Source organism: Apodemus sylvaticus, chromosome 2 (assembly GCF_947179515.1).
Source record: "Apodemus sylvaticus chromosome 2, mApoSyl1.1, whole genome shotgun sequence".
NCBI lineage: Eukaryota > Metazoa > Chordata > Mammalia > Rodentia > Muridae > Apodemus > Apodemus sylvaticus.
In genome coordinates this window covers 8,257,879-8,277,441 of record NC_067473.1, presented here as the reverse complement: position 1 = coordinate 8,277,441, position 19,563 = coordinate 8,257,879, and the positions used below count along the sequence as shown (strand labels likewise).

Below are 19,563 nucleotides of genomic sequence, written 5' to 3'. Positions count from 1 at the left end.
GAATTTAAGGGAAATGAAGGCACAACATACCCAAACTTATGGCACACAATAAAAGCATAACTCTGGGTGCCTCCAAAAAGAAACTGGAAAGAGCATACACTAAGAGCTTGACAGCACAGCTGAAGGCTCTAGAACAAAAAGAAGTGAATACACCCAAGAGGAGTAAATGACAGGAAATAATCAAACTCAGGTCTAAAATCAACCAAGTAAAAGCCAAAAGAACTATACAAAGAATCAACCAAACCAGGAGCTGGTTCTTTGAAAAAACCAACAAGATAGATTAAACCTTTAGTCAAACTACCCAGAGGGCACAGAGACAGTATCCAAGTTAACAAAATCAGAAATAAAAATGGAGATAGAACAACAGATACTGAGGATATCCAAAAAAATTATCAGATCCTACTACAAAAGCCTATACTCAACAAAAATGGAAAATCTAGATGAAATGGACAATTTTCTAGAGATAACAGGTATCAAAGTTAGATCAGGGTCAGATAAATGATCTAAACAATCCCATAACCCCTAAAGAAATAGAAGCAGTCCAGTCATTAAAAGTCTCCCAACCAAAAAAAGTCAGGAGCAGATGAGTTCAATGCAGAGTTCTATCAGACTTTCAAAGGAGACCTAATACCAATACTCTTCAAAATATTACACTAAATATAAACAGATAGAACATGATCCATTTTATGAAGCCACAATTACTCTGATACAAAGAGCCAACAAAGAAAGAGAACTTTAGACCAATTTCCCTTATGAATATTGATGCAAAAATACTCAATAAAAGTCTTGCCAACCGAATCCAAGAATACATCAAAACAATCACCTACCATGATCAAGTAGGCTTCATTCCAGGGATGCAGGGGTGGTTCAATATACAGAATCCATCAATGTAATCCATTATATAAACAAACTCAAAGGAAAAAAACATGATCATTTCATTAGATGCTGAGAAAGCATTTGGCAAAATTCAAAACCTCTTTCTGATAAAAGTCTTGGAAAGATCAGGAATTCAAGGCCCATACCTAAACATAGCAAAAGCAATATACAGCAAACCAGTAGCCAACATCATACTAAATGGAGAGAAACTTGAAGCAATCTCACTGAAATCAGGGACCAGACAAGGTTGCCCCCTCTCTCCATATCTTTTCAATGTAATACTTGAAGTTCTAGCTAGAGCAATTAGATTACATAAGGAGGTCAAAGGGATACAAATTGGAAAGGAAGAAGTCAAACTATCACTATTTGCAGATAATATGATTAAGTGACCCTAAAAAAAACTCTACCAGAGAACTTCTACAGCTGATAAACAACTTCAGCAAAGTGGCTGCTTATAAAATCAACTCAAGCAAATCAGTTGCCTTCCTATACTCAAAGGATAAGCAGGCTGAGAAAGAAGTAAGGGAAATGACACCCTTCACAATAGCCACAAACAACATAAAGTATCTTGGTGTGACTCTAACCAAACAAATAAAAGATCTGTATGAAAAGAACTTCAGGTCTCTGAAGATGGAAATTGAAGAAGACCTCAGAAAATGGAAAAATATTCCATGCTCATGGATTGGCAGGATTAATATAGTTAAAATGGCTAGCTTGCCAAAGGCAATCTACAGATTTAATGCAAGCCCCATCAAAATCCCAACTCAGTTCTTCATAGAGCTAGAAAGAGCAATTCTCAAATTCATCTGGAATAACAAAAAACCCAGGATGGCTAAAACTATTCTCAACAGTAAAAGAACTTCAGGGGGATTCAGTATCCCAGACCTCAAACTTTACTACCGAGCAATAGTGATGAAAACTGCATGGTATTGGTACAGTGACAGGCAAGCGGATCAATGGAATAGGATTGAAGACCGAGAAATGAACCCACACACCTATGGTCACTTGATCTTCGACAAAGGAGCTGAAAACATCCAGTGGAAAAAAAGATAGCCTTTTCAACAAATGGTGCTGGTTCAATTGGAGGTCAGCATGCAGAAGAATGCAAATTCATCCATTCTTATCTCCTTGTACTAAGCTCAACTCCAAGTGGATCAAGGACCTCCACATAAAATCAGACACACTGAAACTAATAGAAAAGAAACTGGGGAAGACCCTTGAGGACATGGGCATGGGGGAAAAGTTCCTGAACAGATCACCAATAGCTTACGCTCAAAGATCAAGAATTGACAAATTAGACCTCATAAAATTACAAAGTTTCTGTAAGGCAAAGGACACTGTCAAGCAGACAAAACAGCAACCAACACACTTGGAAAAGATCTTCACCAACCCTACATCTGACAGAGGGCTAATATCCAATATATACAAAGAACTCAAGAAGTTAGACCCCAGAAAACCAAATAACCCTATTAAAAAATGGGGTACAAGCCGGGCGGTGGTGGCACTTGCCTGTAATCCCAGCATTCTGGGAGGCAGAGGCAGGCAGATTTCTGAGTTCAAGGCCAACCTGGTCTACAGAGTGAGTTCCAGGACAGCCAGGGCTACACAGAGAAACCCTGTCTCGGAAAAACCAAAATCAAATAATAATAATAATAATAATAATAATAATAATGGGGTACAGATCTAAACAACACTTCTGGAGGACCCTGCTATACCTCTCCTGGGCCTATACCCAGAGGATTCCCCAGCATGCAATAAGGACATATGCTCCACTATGTTCATAGCAGCCTTATTTATAATAGCCAGAAGCTGGAAATAATCCAGATGTCCCTCAGTGGAGGAATGGATACAGAAAATGTGGTATATTTACACAATGGAATACTACTCAGCAATTAAAAACAATGAATTCGTGAAATTTTTAGGCAAATGGTTGGATCTGGAAAATATCATCCTAATATTGAGGTCCTAATTGTGAGGTAACCCAATAACAAAAGAACACACATGGAATGCAGTCATTGATAACTGGATATTAGCCCAGAAGCTCTGAATACCCAAGACACAATTCACATATCAAATGATTCCCAAGAAGAAGGAAGGAGATGTCCTTAGTCCTGGAAAGGCTTGATCCAGCATTGTAGAGGGAGAACCAGGACAGAGAAGTAGGAGGGGGTTGATTGGAGAACAGGTGGAGGGAAGAGTGGGACTTATGTGGAGGGGGAAACTGGGAAAGGGAAAATCATTTGGAATGTAACAAAGAATATAGATTAATAATAATAATAATAATAATAATAATAATAATAATAATAATAAAGGCAGACCTATCAGAATTACACCAGACTTCTCATCAGTGACTATGAGAGCTAGAAGATCCTGGGCAGATGTCATATAGACCCTAAGAGAACACAAATGCCAGCCCAGGCTACAATACCCAGGAAAACTCTCAATTACCACAGATGGAAACTGGCTTACAGTTTCAGAGGTTTAGTCCATTGTCATCACGGTAAGAAACATGGCAGCATCCAGGCAGGCAGGCTTGGTGCTGGAGAAACAGCTGAGAGTTCTACATCTTGATTTGTGGCAGCAGAAGGGAACTCAGTGCCACACTGGGTGTAACTTGAACATATCCGACCTCAAAGCCCGCCCCAACAGTGATGCACTTACAAAGCCACCTATCCCAACAAGGCCACATCTCCTAACAGTGCCACTTCCTATGGGCCAAGCATTCGAGCACATGAGTCTCTGGGGGCCATACCTATTCAAACCACCACATTCCACTCCCCAGCTCCCATAGGCTTGTAGCCATAACATAATACAAAATGCATTTAATACGACTCCAAAAGTCCTCATAGTCTTTAACAGTCTCAAACTTGTTTAAAAGTCCGACGTTCAAAGTGTCTTTTGAGATTCATGCAATCTCTTAACTGTAATCCTCTGTAAAGCCAAATCAAAAACAGATCACAGACTTCCAACATATAATGGCATAGGACATACATTACTATTCAAAAACGTAGGGAAGGAAGCATAGTGAGGAAATTCAGGACCAAAGCAAGACAGAAAACCAGATGGGCAAACTCCAAGTTCTGCATCTGCATGTCTGATGCCAAAACGCTTTGCAAATCTCAACTCTTTTCATTTTTTGTTGACTATAACACACTTCTTTCTCTTGGGCTGTTTCCACTCCCTGTTTTCCTCTGTGGGTATCCAGCGTCTCTAACATCTTGGGGTCTCCAAGGCAATCCAGATTCCCCTTCACAGCTTCACACAGTGCCCTCTCTGGGCCTCCATGCAGGGACACCCCGACACGCCTGTGTCCGGGCTCTCCTTAGTCACGAGTTTTGCTTGGACTTATATGGACCACATTCCTGGCATCACCACGTGTCATACACTGTTCTAATCATATCTAATTTTTGTTGATATTTCTCTCTTCGTGTGCTTTTGCCACCACACACACACACACATGCACATGCACACACATTGTTCTAAAATTCTCCATCTCCAGTATTTACTCCCTTGCTCTCTTTAAAGGATCAAAGCAAGCTGCCAGAGGCTCCTCCTCTCAGGAACAAGCAGGTCTGGCCTCAAGTTCGACCTCATTATTAACCTTTGGTCATAACTCTGCAAGCATGTCTCCCCTTGTCCTCAGCTATCTATTGTGGCCACCAGCAGACAGTGGAGGGTGGAGACACGAGGAAGGAAGTAGAAAGGGAAGCACCCTGCCTCAGAGGATCTCTAAAGCTTTAGCTTTGTTTCTGAGAGGGGATCTTGCCACTTGGCCCAAGTCGGCCTCCATCTGTCCAACCTCCTGCATCAGGCTCCTGGGTGCTGGGATTACAGGGTATGCTATTAACCCCAGCTTTTATAATACCATTTCTGCATATAAGAGGAAGAAAAGAAGAAAAGCAGACAGAAATAGAAAGAGGGGAAGCCTGACTACTCCTTAGAAATATGGGGGTGTTTCGCTCGGTACTCTCGCTTTCCTCCTCAGTGGCCTTAATTCAAAAAAGATTATGACCTCATCCCCTCCCAGCCCCAAATAAACCCTAAACTCTATTTGGACATTTCCATCAGAATTTAATGTGTGTTTGAGATGCTTGGTTAATTACCAGCTGGTCATCCAGTCCAAAAAGTTCATCCAAGTAAGTTTCAGACAGTCTTCGAACTCTCGGTTTCAGTGATGGATGAATACACATGTCCCTTTAATAAAATCACAAAGCAAGATGAAGATGGATCAATGCATATGTCTCTTTAATGAAAGCACAAAGGAAGGTCAAGATTAATTCCATTTTCAAGTCATTCTATACGGAGCCACTGATTGTCCAGAGAGTTGGGGGAAGGGGTAGTGAATCCCTCCCCCAGGAGGAGGACGGTTAGAATCCCCCCCCAGGATGCCGGTCAGAATCCCCCCCCAGGAGGAGGATGGTTAGAATCCCGCCCCCCCCAGGAGGCCGGTCAGAATCACCTTGCCAAGAATTTTGCTAAGCTTCCACGGAGGGTGTGCTACCCTTTTCTCATGCTCGCCTTGAAACACTCTGTCCTAGAACCAACAAATGGGAGCTCACTGTGTGTCTCCAACTGGCAATCAGTGAGCATATTGTTCCCATTAAATCTTGGGGCCCTAACAGCATATAGAGGGATTCCTTAATAAGCCCCAGATTTGAAACACTCATTGGCAAGACCTTATCATGATAGTATACAAAGGACTTTTCCTCCAAAATACTTCCCTATCATTCCTCAAAATAATACTTACCAAAGAAGGTTCTCCAGACCTCTTTTAATGATAGTTAGGATCATGTGCTCTAAATATTTCAGTGGGTCGTCAGGACATGTCACAAGTAAACCACATAACAGCGCCTGTTAAAGAGAAGAATAAGAAGATGGAATCAGTGCGTTTGCATCCACACATGTATGTATATGTATGTATATATGTGTACATGTTTTCACTCATATATCTCTCGTCCTATTTACTGTGTTAGCATGCTGCTATAGTCAAATCAAAATTCAGGACATTTTGCCTCTGTTTAAAAACTCTTACAGATGGCACAATAGAAGTTGCTACACCGTTTTTGTGTTATGTAAGAAGATTTTTATACAAATCTGAAGATAATTACAAGGCTTAGATCCAGGGTTTCTACCCTTTTTAAGAATGAAGAGGTGGGCAGTGGTGAGTGCACTTCTTTAATCCCAATACCTGAGAGTCAGAAGTAGGCAGATCTCTGAGAGTCTGAGGCTAACCTGGTCTATAGGAGTCTAGGACAGCCAGGGCTATACAGAGAAACCCTGTCTCAAGAAAAAAAAATCCAAAAACCAAAACCAAACAAACAAAATCACAAAAAACAAAAGAAAGAGGAACCGTTTTTTAAAAAGAATTTAAGATTTATTTATTTACTTTATGTATATGAGTATAACATTGCTCCCTTCAGACATAGCAGAAGAGAGAATCAGATCCCATTACAAATGGTTGTGAGCCACCATGTGGTTGCTGAGAATTGAACTCAGAACCTCTGGAAGAGCAGTCGGTGCTCTTAACCACTGAGCCATCTCTCCAGCCCCCATTTCTTAAGTTAAAAAAAAATTCCTCAAGCCAAAACATAAAATGACAGATAAAATCTAAATTCAAAATCTACTGTTGGAGAGAAGTAGAGCCCTCATCCCTCATCAAGGAAACTTTTCTTTGCAACAGATGTAGGCCACTATAGAAAACCACAATCAATCAATCTACAGATCTGTAGAGCCCAGTTCTGATGGATACAGCTACTAACGGGACATTACAGAAGAAGAGCAGGAAGACTGTAAAAGCCAGAGGGGCAGGAAGTTTGCTGTGAGAGTATGTCTACTAGTAACATCAGAAGCTATACCCATACAATCTCACCAATGTGACTATCCAATCATGAACTGAACAAGGGCTATACCAATGGAAAGTTAAGGGGACCTCCACTGTTCTGTAGAAGATCCAGGTTTGGTTCCTAGCCCTCATGACAGCATGGGGCTGTTGACATCTCTAGCTCCAGTGGATATAGCCCACTTTCATGGCCTTGGTGGGCACAGGCATGTATGAAGTGCACATACATACATTCAGGTAAAACACACATACACACACACACACAAGAAAAATCTTTTTTTATTATTATTTTAAAGAAAATAAGCTGTAACAACCTTTTAGATTTTTTAGATTCCTGGTCCAGTCCCTCTCCAGCCTCTCTCAGGAGAAGCTCAGCTACTTAAAGCCTAAATATGGTTGCATAAGACATCCTTGGTTCACTTGAGGTTCTAGCCAGAGCAATTATACTACAACAACAACAACAAAAGATCAAATTGGGAAGGAGGAAGTCAAGATATCACTATTTGCAGATGATGTAATAGTACACATAGCGACCCCAAAATTCTACCAGAGAGTTTCTACAGCTGATAAACAACCCCAAAAATTCTACCAGAGAGTTTCTACAGCTGATAAACAACTTCAGCAAGGTGGCTGGATATAAAATTAACTCTAACAAATCAGTAGCCTTCCTATACTCAATGGATAAATGGGCTGAGAAAATTAGGGAAATGACCCTTCACAACAGTCACAAATAATATAAAATATCTTAGTGTGAACCTAACCAAGCAAGTGAAAGATCTGTATGACAAGAACTTCAAGTCCCTGAAGAAAGAAATTTATGAAGACCTCAGAAGATGGAAAGACCTCCCATGCTCATGGATTGGCAGGATTAATGTAGTAAAAATGGCCATCTCACCAAAAGCAATCTACAGATTCAATGCAATCCCCATCAAAATTCCAACTCAATTCTTTATAGAGTTAAAATAGAGCAATTCTCAAATCGTTTGGAATAACAAAAAAACCCAGAATAGCGAAAGCTATTCTCAACAATAAAAGAACTTCGATAGGGAGGAAATCATCACCCCAACCTCAAACTGTACTACAGAACAATAGTGATAAAAACTGCAAGGTAAGCCGGGCGGTGGTGGCTCACACCTGTAATCCCAGCACTCTAGGAGGCAGAGGCAGGGGGATTTCTGAGTTCAAGGCCAGCCTGGTCTACAGAGTGAGTTCCAGGACAGTCATGTCTATACAGAGAAACCCTGTCTCGAAAAAACCAAATCCAAAAAATAAAAAAATAAATAAATAAAAACCTGCAAGGTAGTGGTACAGACACAGGCAGGTAGATCAATAGACTAGAATTGAAGACCGAGAAATGAACCCACACACCTATGGTCACTTGATCTTTGACAAAGAAGCTAAAACCATCCAGTGGAAAAAAAGACAGCATTTTCAACAAATGGTCCTGGTTCATCTGGTGCTCAGCATGCAGAAGAATGCCAATAAATTGTTCAATTTTTACCCAGAAATGTTCCTGTTCAAAGGAATAACAGGGACAAAAAATGGAGCAGAGGCTGAAGGAAGGGCCATCCAGGGACTATCCCATCTGGGATCCAACTCACCCCACCAAACACACACACACACACACACACACACATTGTTGCTGTGCTCAAGAGTCTCTTGCTGACAGGAACCTGGGGTAGCTTGTTCCTTGGGAGGTTCTGCCAGCAACTGACCAATGCAGATGTGGATGCTTGAAGCCAACCATCAGACTGAGCTCCAGAACCTTGGTAGGGGAGATGGCGGAAGGACTGGGGGAGCAGAGAGGGATTGTAACCCCATAGGAAGAACCACGTTGGTGGGTAGAACCACCTAGTGCTCCCAGGGACTAGACCCTGGAGTGTACAGGGAGGGGTCCATGGCTCCAGATGCATATATAGCAGAGGATGGCCTTGTCTGATATCAATGGGAGGGGAGGCCCTGGGTCCTGTGGAGGTTTGATGCTCCAGGGTAGGGGGATGCTGGAGCAGTGGGGTGGTAGTGGGTAGGTGGGTTGGGGAGCACCCTCAGAGGCAAAGGGGAAGAGGGCGGATGTGGAGGGGGTTTGTGGAGGGGTAACTGGGAAGGGGGATATCATTTGCGATGTAAACAAATGAGATGATTAATTAAAAAAGAAAGACACCCTTGGTTCCTAACCACAACTGCAAACTGGATTTTAAAAGGTGGCTATTACCAAAAAGGCATCAATTGACTTAGTAATAGCGCTAGATCCCTCCACAACATCAGCTTCCTGAATGGCTCTGCTGAAAGGCCCTGTGTCTGGCACTTGCTGTGTGGGTCTGCACATTCCAGAGGCTTCTACTTTCCCCACTCTTCAGCCTATCCTCTCCTTCACATTCTGCTGTTTAGAGGACATTTACTCTACAAGTATTTGGATAGCAACCTGCATTTTCAGGATGCTACCTAGGGTTTTACACTTTTAGCAAGCTCCTTGAGAAATTCACATGCACACAGCTGTCTGGGAGTTAGTGACTTACTGGAGCTAAGCTTTATGGGAATTAGGGGATTTGGGGGAGGGAGGTTTCAGGTTCGTAGTGGCGGGTAGATGTCTGTGAGTTGAAGACCAACCTGGTCTACAGGGCTGTTACACAGAGAAACCTGTCAAAAAAGAAAGAAAAGAAAGAATGAAAAGAGAGAGGGGGGAAATGAAGGAAGAAGGGAGGGATGGAGGGAGGGATGGAGGGAGGGAGGGAGGGAGGGAGGAAGGAAGGAAGGAAGGAAGGAAGGAAGGAAGGAAGGAAGGAAGGAAGGAAGGAAGGAAGGAAGTTAGGAGTTAGAATATCAGAAAGTGTATGTTGCCTTGTATTTCCAAGCTCTCCAGATCAAAAGGCTGCTTCCCCAGAAGCTTCTCCTGCAGAAGCCTTGTTAAATTGAGAAGATATGTCTCCAAAAAGGAGGCAACGCTGATCGTAATGGACAAAATGACACAGCACGCCACTGTACACATTAACGAGTGGACTGCACATAGCCAACCCGTGTGACTAGGGAACACACAAGTATTTTCTGTTGGCTTGTTCTGAAGTGCTGAGGATGGAACCTAGGGCCTCGGAGATGCTAGGAGAAGCAAGGACCACAGAGCTAACTCCTCCAGAGTTTCTTTCTGCTCAAAGAGAAGGGCTGGGGAGACCAGCTCAGCAGACAAGAGCACCTGTTGTGTATAAAAGGGAGTTGCTTTTGTTCTTGATGCCTTAGGTGGGATAGGAAGGTTTGTAGTCACAGGACCCTCATGAAGACTAAACGCATTAACATCTACAGACCGCTCTGAATTGTGCCTAGAGCAGAAAGAACGCTCAGATGACACAGCAAGCAAGCACTGGAGTCCTTACCTACCCAGGTGCTGACCTCCACTAAAGGAAGGGGCCGAAGCGAAGAAACTCCCTTAAGCCACTGAAAGTGCAGTGTGATAGCACCAGTGGCTGATTGTATACCAAGCTAAACACAAGAAGTTAGAAGGGGAAAACACATTTAAGAATAAAAGGGCAAAAAAAAGAGGATGTCCTTGAACCATAGCTCAGATATAAACAACAAAGTGGTTAATTGACTAGTACAGCTCGGGGTTGAGATGGGCAGGGTAGGAGCAGAGACAGACAGACTTGAGGAAATACAATGTGTTTATCATGTCAGACACCCAGGTAGTATGCTAAATACGTTAACAGCTTCAATAGTAATATAGAAACTGCTCCAAGACTATGGAGATAAAAGCAATTATTGACTGTGTGGCCCTGTAGAGAAGAGAGCTGCTAGGTAGGAAAGCAGGAAAAGCAAACCCAGAAGCCCCATCAAAGTAGCCATGGATGGAGGCAGGAAGCAGTAGACAGGGTTACTCTCTGAAGACTAAGCCCAGTAGATCCTTGCCCCAATTCTATTGGCTGCAATAACAGAAGAACACAGATTGGGTAATTCACAGTTTCTTATGGCTTATGATCTGGAGGCTGGGACTGCAAGAGGGCGGTGCCAGCACTTGGTGAGGACTGTTGTGCTGGGCTAGAGAGGACAGGGGAAGCTGAATTTTATGGCCGGTGGCCCATGACCAAGGCTGCTGTGAGAAGTCCCTCTACCGCTGCACTGGGAGCTGACATTCTAACACATGAGCCTTGTTGGGACACATTCAGACCAGAGTCATTCGTGATGAAGCCTTGTCCTTGAGCTCCTTAGCCATACCATGTACCCACACAGAGGTATGCACGTGTGTAGCTTTCCACAGAACTGGAGAGCTCATAATATCTATTTGGAAATGTGTTGTTCTTTTAAGCAGACAATAGAATATATCTTTGAAGCAGACAATAGAACAAATCGTATAGAAGTCTTAGATATCTATACCTTTTGAAAAGAAAAGAAAAGAAGAGGTTGCTTTATTAAGAAAAAGTGCCCTGTGAGAATCACAGTTCCAGAGATGGAAACACTGTTCAAAGTTTTTCCTATCCCTTCCCCAACCCTCATCAAACAAGCCAAAGTGCAGTCTCTCACTTCTGAGGTGGAGATGGAGCTAGCAAAACATTGCTTTCCAGTATGCTTTACTTTACGTTTCAATAATGAACACTTGAGAGTAAATCAGCTATGTCTTGCCAAAATTTAAACAGAGGATACCACCTTTTAACTATAGTGGCTTTATAAATGGAACCTTCTTGAGCTTATTAAAAGTATCCAGCTGGCTTGGCCTTGTAGAAGCTACCTTGGGGAGTAGAAAGCACCCCTTGGGACAAGTGCTAGAGGGGAGTGTCTATTTGAGCCAGAGTCTGATTGTGTTATCCAGGCTGGTCTGGGTAACCACACCAAGCAACCTTCCCACCTTGGTCTCCCAAGTTGCTGGGACTACGGGGAACACTGGGACTACGGGAACACTGGGACTACGGGAGCACTGGGACTATGGGAGCACTGGGACTACGGGAACACTGGGACTACGGGAGCACTGGGACTACGGGAGCACTGGGACTACGGGAGCACTGGGACTACGGGAGCACTGGAACTACGGGAGCACTGGGACTACGGGAGCACTGGGACTACGGGAGCACTGGGACTACGGGAACACTGGGACTACGGGAGCACTGGGACTACGGGAGCACTGGGACTATGGGAGCACTGGGACTACGGGAGCACTGGGACTACGGGAGCACTGGCATGCTTAGCTCAGAATGGATGATTCCATCACAAGCGAGAAGCAGGAGCCACTGGGATGTGAGAAACAAGATAACAATCTGAATACCCGTCAGCCTGCATCACCAATGGAGAGACGGATCATCGGATGTGGCTAATCCCTAGATAAAGTAACTCCTCGGAGAAATAATGAGTTGCCAGCTTTTTGTATCTTCTGTGTTGATTTCCCTTAGAACTACATCTGGGAACCAGCTGGCTGGGCTGCAAAGTTTTCTCCCCCACACCCAAGAAGCCATAAACTTTACCCAAAGGTCCAGCAAAATAAGTTAGTAAAGCAGCCCTCCTCTCCCAAACCTGCAAACTGTCCCTTGCTACATCGAAATTCCTGATTCTTGTAACTATGGAAAATGTTTACACTGAGGCAGGCTTTACTATGTCCCCAGGTTGGTCCGGCTCAAGGAATTTCCTTTTCTTTATTTTTAAATTAAACTATTCTCTCATACATCCCAGATCAAAATTGCTCCTCCCTCCTTCTGCCCCCCCATCTTCTCCATCCCACTCCACCCCCATCCTCTTCTCTGTTTCTTCAGAAAATGGAGAGCTGGGCGGTGGTGGCGCACGCCTGTAATCCCAGCACTCTGGGAGGTAGAGGCAGGCGGATTTCCGAGTTCGAGGCCAGCCTGGTCTACAGAATGAGTTCCAGGACAGCCAGGGCTACACAGAGAAACCCTGTCTCGAAAAAACCAAAATCCAACCCCCACCCCCACCCCAAAAAAGAAAAAAAAATTGTGGCCTCCCAAAGATATCAACCAAACGTGGCATATCAAATTTCATAGGACACCACAAGAAAAACCACAGAATCAACAAAACTGGACTCATAGGGGCTCACTGCGACTGAACTGACAATCAGGGAGCCTGTGTGGGTCTGACTTAGGCCCTCAGCATGTATGTTACAGCTGTGTAGCTTGGTGTTTCTGTGAGTCTCCTAACAGAAGGACCAGGGGCTATTTCTGATGCTTTTGCCTGCTTTGGGAACTCTTGTCCTCCTACTGGGTTGCCTCATCCTGCCTTATTATGAGGAGAGGTACCTACTCTTATTGCAATTTCCTTTCGTTGGTTTTTGTTTTGTTTTGTTTTGCTTTGTTTTGTTTTGTTTTCGAGACAGGGTTGCAATTTCCTTTCTTAACCTCTCACATAGCTTTGAGAGAAAATACAAACCACTGGGCCTCCTTTTTGCACCCCTGACACGTCTCTGCCTTTAAAACAAATAACCAATAAAAGAATATGTGGCTTATAAATAAATGCATTTTTCAAGTACAAATTAACAAATGAATCTTAAAAGAAATATAAGCCATATAAATTTCACATACATACATATGCATATATATATGTGTGTATATATAAAATTCAAGTGGCTTTAACGTCATGATTTGTGACTGTAGCTCGCCCTCTGCTGGTTAGAGCCAGCTTTGCACACTGCTACCATTTTCCTCCACTTTAAATTGAAATCAACCTCACAGTTGGAAATGTAGTTTCTTACTTTGATACAATTGTTAAGTTTCTTTGTTTGTTTAATAATTTTGTAGTCACTGAAGCCATAAACACATAGCTCATCTTTGATCTCTCTGGAGCAGGCATGTGTGTTAGTAGGTAACTTACCCAGTTCTACCAAGTTGAAAGTTAGAGAAATACATATACATGTCTGATTTTTTTGATGCACCCAAATCCTACCAACTGAGCATCATTGCAAGGGCTCCTACTTTAATGATTTGTTTAAAAATATAAGTGCCTTTCAGAATACCTCCAAAGGACAGACAGTGAGACATTTACACCGGGTGCACAGTGTCTACATTCTAAGATAAGAGACGACCATACTGAATCAGAAATAAACACTAGTACTCATGTTTCCTACAATCCCTTGAGGGTACAGCCCCTTGTTGTGGCCATTACATTTTTTTTTAATTTGGAGTTTCTAAAACATATAGTTCCTAAACCATAAAATGATTTATATAGGGTAAACATTTGTTGACCAATTGTCTTAGTATCCAACCATTTACTTCATTTATTTAAATTATAAAACAAACACTTAAAATATCTAACTCTGAATTGAGGAAATAGCTCATTGGGTAAAGCACTTACCTCACAAACTTGAGGACCTGAGTTTGAATCCCCAGGACCCACGTAAAGCCAGGTTCATAGCATACACCTATAATCCCAGCAGCCCTGGGATGGGGGACTAGAGACAGGAGACTCCCTGATACTCAAGGACCAACAAGTCTAGCATCAAAGAACAAAGAGACCCTCATCACATGAACACATACATCCAAAAACTATTTTAAAATACTTAGTTCCAAGAGCTTTTAAAAATGGATGCTACTAACTTTTTATGTTCATATATGTCTTAGTCAGGGTTTCTATTCCTGCACAAACATCATGATCAAGAAACAAGCTGGGGAGGAAAGGGTTTATTGAGCTTACACTTCCACACAGCTGTTCATCACCAAAGGAAGTCAGGACTGGAACTCAAACAGGTCAGAAAGCAGGAGCTGATGCAGAGGCCATGTAGGGATGTTACTTACTGGCTTGCTTCCCCTGGCTTGCTCAGCTTGCTTTCTTATTAAACCCAAGAATACCAGCCCAAAGATGGTACCACCCATAATAGGCCCTTCCCCCTTGATCACTAATTGAGAAAATGCCTTACAGCTGGATCTCATGGAGGCATTTCCTCAAAAGAGGCTCCTTTCTCTGTGATAATTACAGCTTGTGTCAAGTTGACACAAAACCAGTCAGTACAATATCTTTTGTGTAGGCAACATACTTAAACAGCAAGAACATCTTATTAGATTCTAGTGATGGCTAGATCTAGTGAAGGCTAGCTCACTGTGAAATGGAAAACACTGAAAAATTATTTCCTGAATCACATGAACTGAGAAAGAAACAGAGAAAGATTATTTCCTGACAAAATGATATTACTTTTTATTTTTATGTTTTTTAACATTTACTTTTTTGTCGATTGGCTGATTCATTTATTTACTGTGTGTGCATGTGTGGAGGGTCAGAGAACAACTTTCAGGAGAGTGACTAAGGTGCCCAGTGTTGATCTCTGGCCTCCACATGGGTGTGTGCCTCCTCCCTAGGGCAAATACATGTAAGACACTGGAGAGTCGTCAAATTTCACCGGAGGAAGAATCTTCTTCAGTGAACTAACAAAGCTCAGTCCTCACTCCCAGCTCTGGGTCTAGAATAAAGACTGGGCTGGGTCCAGGCAGGGGTAATCTACCACTAGTAGAAAGCTATCCCACTTCTGGGCATATACCCGGAAGACACTCCTACACGTAATAAGGACACATGCTCCACTATGTTCATAGCAGCCTTATTTATAATAGCTAGAAGCTGGAAAGAACCCAGATGTCCTTCAACAGAGGAATGGATACAGAAACTGTGGTATATATACACAGTGGAATACTATTCAGCTATTAAAAACAATGAATTCATGAAATTCCTAGGCAAATGGATGGAACTAGAAAGTGTCATCCTGAGCGAGGTAACCCAGTCACAAAAGAACACACATGGTATGCACTCACTGATAAGCAGATGCTAGCCCAAAGCCTCAAAGTAAACAAGTTACAATTCACCCAGCACAGGAAGCTCAAGAAGGAGGAGGACTGCTTTGGTTCCTCTGAGAAAGGGAACAAAATACTCACAGGAACAATAAGGGAGACAAAGTGTGGAGCAGAGATTGAAGTAAAGGCCACCCAGAGACTGCCCTACCTGGGGATTCATCCAATAAACAGTCACCAAACCCCAACACTACTATGGACAACAAGAAGTGTATACCAAAAGGAGCATACCATGGTTGTCTCCGGAGGGGCCCTGCCAGAGCCTTACACATACAGAGGCAGATGGTAGCAGCCAACCATTGGACTGAGTGTGGGGTCCTCAGTGGGGGAGTTGGAGGGTGGTCCTGAGGAACTGAAGGGGTTTACAGCCCCATGGGAAGAACAATGACGTCGGCCACCCACATGCCCCAGGACTCCCAGGGACTGAACCATCAACCAAGGGGTACACATGGCTCCAGCCCAAAATGTGGCAGAGGAAGGCCTTGTGGGCATCAGTGGGAGGAGTGGTCCTTGGTCAGGTGAAGGCTCAATAGATGCCCCAACGAGGGAAATTGAGGGGGGAGGGGGCCGGGGGTTGGGTGGAGGGGCATATACTTGGAGGCAGGGGGTAGGAGGAGGGGTTGGGGGTTTACCATTTGAAATGTAAATGAAGATTATATTCAATAAAAGAAAAAGAAAAAAAGAAAAAGAAACCCAGCTAGCTTTTGTGGCCATTTGCTAGATAACAAGTATGTTCCGGTCTGTGGTGTTCAAGAAGGCAGCTGGGAGCCCGCTGGCACAGCAATAAGAGACATTCACAGGAAAAGCGAGGGGACCTGCAGCTTTATCCGCCTAGATCGAGGTCAGCTCTCCCGCAAGAGTGAGGAAAGGGGGGCTTTCTCTGCTGAAGATGCATTGTGGAGAATGTCTACTGCTCTCTTTTATAAATCACTCTATATGTAGAGGCAATTCCTCTGATAATCACGGAAAGAAAAGAAACAACAGACAACAGACCCAAAAGTGATCAGGATGTTGAAGGAACCTGTGTTTCTTCTTGTTTTTGTTTTAGGCCCAGTCTGGCCTCTAAGCAAGCCTCTTGTCCTAGCTTCCCAAGAACTGGGACTATAGACAAGTGTGACCAGCTCTCCAGAGAGTGGTCTTTACAAAACAGGAGATTATAGCAAAATAGATGAAAAGATATCTTCACAATTTTAAAAAGTGGAATGCATTAAAAGGAATCGATGGGCATTCCAGGACTGAAAAATACACTATCTACAGGTAAGATTTCACGCTGGGCAGTGGTGACACATGTTTTTAATCCCAGCACTTGGGAGGCAGAGGCAGGAGGATTTCTGAGTTTGAGGCCAGCGTGGTCCAGAGTGAGCTCCAGGACAGCCAGGGCTATAAAGAGAAACCCTGTCTCAACAAAAGAAAAAGAAAAAAAAAAAAGATTTCACTTAATATATTCAACAGTTGGGATGAGACACAACATAAAGCAAAATTAGTAAAGTTAGCAATCGACTAAATCAGTCAATGAAAAATATCCAAAATAGTATCCAGAAGACAAAAAAGAGTTATCAGGACAAAGCTAAAACTGAGGATAATGGTAAAATTTTATTATATTCATGATTTGATTCCTACAAGAGAAAAGAATTGGGTAAAAAATAACAATAGATTTAAGCAATTGGTTCCAAAACTAGTGAAAATTAAACATCAGCAGATTCAATAAGCTTAGTAGATCAGGCAAGTGTTGTGGGTTTGGTTTGGTTTGGTGTTGGGGTTTTGGTTTGTTTTTTTGTTCTGGGTTTTTTTTTTTTTTTTTTTTTTTTTTTTGAGTGTTACCATTCCTATGCCTGAACTCAAGCAAGCCTCAGCCTCAGTCTCCCTGGCAAGTAAAACTTTACAAACCACTGGCACAGGTAAGCTTTGCTTTGGTTTTTTCCTTAATCCGAGTGTACACAGGTTTGTAGGGAAACGGTATTGTGGATGGACAACTAGATTTACTGAACAACTAGGTTTACTAAGAACACACAGAACACACTTCAGAAGAGGCTAAACAGGCATAGATGTCTGCAATAAAATATTATGTGCTGTACATATTTGCAGATGGCTTTTACAAGAGCGAAAGGCTTTGGGGATTTGAATCAGATAGGCATGTAAATACAGGGCGACCTGGCAGAATGGAAGTCACCTTAATGGTCTCTGAGGGACAGTGAATGAGTGTGCCCAAGCCCTCTCTTGCACCTGCTGTGAATGTGTGAGCAGAGGTGACTGAAGGGCTCATCTGGATAAAACCGCAGGGCAAACCCATCCAGCCAATCGCCCAGGAAGTTGAATGGCACTTTCTCTCTGCCCCAGAACTCCCTCATTCTCCCCATTGTGTCATGTGCTCGGAACTCCTACTGTATACACCAACGACTTACAGGCAAATGGGAGTCACCAGCGATGCCTCAGCTCCCTACCTCCAGGAGTATAAAACCTGGTTTTCAATACTGTACTGTCCCTCCTGAGGCAGGGCAAAGGGGAGTATGGTGGCTGGAGGCAGAGGGTCGAGGAGGAAACCCTGCTCCCTCAGAACTGATGTCACTGCTCAGAAAGGACTCAAGTCTGCTGCTAAGGACCTAATGGGCAGTACTTAAGCTGTGCTCCCTCAGGGCTAGTTGCTGTATCCCTGCACACCTCCATCAGGGCCCAAGGCCAGTATTAGGCTCTGCTTACATAAGGTCAAAATGACACATTATCTTGAATTCTTCCTGGCCTCCCCACTCCCAGAACTAAAAGAAGCTGCTTGTACATGCGCTATACAACTTTAGTTACTGAGAGGAAAAGAAACTTCAATTGTTAATCTAACCTTGTTACAAACAACAAATACTCTGGGTGATCTTAGTAAAAGGGGAGTGTTTATCCTGCTGGGACTAAGTTGGGGGTGGTACTCAAGGAGGGTTTCCCCTTCACCTCTGATAGGAGGAGGGAGTAATGGGGGAGGGATTTGTAAAGGACTGGGAGAGAAGGGGGGGATGGGCTGAGATCGGAATGTAAAGTGAAGAAAGAAAGAAAAGGGGTGGTGGTTTCTTGGCAACATTTAGAAATGTAACTTTGAAAGTCGCAAGAAAAAAAAATACACGTATGTCTGCATTGTGAAGACACTTAAGGTCGACTCCCTTCAGAAGCCCACAACTGTCTGACCAGGTGTGTTCTACTCTCTCTACTAGTGCACCTTCCTTTCTGCGTTTAACGAAGACAGCTTCGCTTCATACAGGTTGGCCCTGAAATTCATTTCTTTGTTGAAACCTAGACCTCGGGTCTTGCTGGGTGGCGATCTCTAAAAAGGTGTATTGTGAAGCTGCGCCCAGAGGCAGATGGCTCTTCTTCCCTCCTGCTACCAAGAGACAAGCGAGGCAACGCTCACACCCAGAACCCCTGAAGTCTTTTGTCTTCAAGTGGTTCACTGCTCACTTCTTGCCTAAGATGCTCTTCCATAATAGAATTTAGTATTTGACACTCGGGGTTTCCAACTCAGGCCCTGTGTTCTTCCCCCTCCCCTTCCTTTGTCATCCCCACCTCTGTTTAAGCCACCGTCACCCTTCGGCCTTCTCTATCCCACCCCCTCTCTCTCTAGTTACCCTAAATTGACTTCAAGTTCCCCCATCCTGCTCCTTCCCAGGTCCAGCTCTGGGAATCTTCTTGCCTCTCCCTGGTCTTTCCCGCACCCTCTGTGTGAGAGGCTATGCGGTTCCAGTACCTCACAGATTTGAGGGATGTACTTGTCCCTGAAGTAGCTCCTTAGCCTGGGGGCAGCACTGCGTAGCGAAGCCATGGTCAGAAGCAGGACTGAGAAACTGCGTTTTGTAGGATACCGCGGTCCACGCTGAGGAGGGACGTGCGGGGCGTTGCCTGGCAACCACAAAGGAGGAGCCAAACATTCTCAGTCAGTAGAAAGAACCCAGCGGGGAGGGGGAGGGGGAGGAGGGGAAACGGGGGAGGGGCTAGTGCAGAGGGGCGGGGCATGGCGGGGGCGGGGCATAGCGGGGTGGGGGCGGGGCAGGACAGGACTGGCCGAGGCGGGGTAAAATAGGAGGGCGGGGCATGGCTGGGCCGGAGCGTGAGTGTTAGGGC

The 19,563-nt window shown here is 43.7% G+C and overlaps 1 protein-coding gene across 1 annotated transcript in view; it reads right to left on the bottom strand.

Moving 5' to 3' along the window:
• Fbxl13 (F-box and leucine rich repeat protein 13) overlaps nucleotides 1-19,264 on the bottom strand; it is a 192,167-nt gene extending 172,903 nt beyond the window's left edge. The window contains exons 1-3 of the mRNA XM_052173092.1: nucleotides 19,190-19,264; nucleotides 5,624-5,727; nucleotides 4,980-5,070 (exon numbers count right to left, since the gene is read on the bottom strand). Of these exons, the coding sequence (XP_052029052.1) occupies nucleotides 4,980-5,070; nucleotides 5,624-5,727; nucleotides 19,190-19,264 (270 nt within the window). The remainder of the gene's footprint in view (nucleotides 1-4,979; nucleotides 5,071-5,623; nucleotides 5,728-19,189) is intronic.
• Between the last annotated feature and the right edge of the window lie 299 nt (nucleotides 19,265-19,563).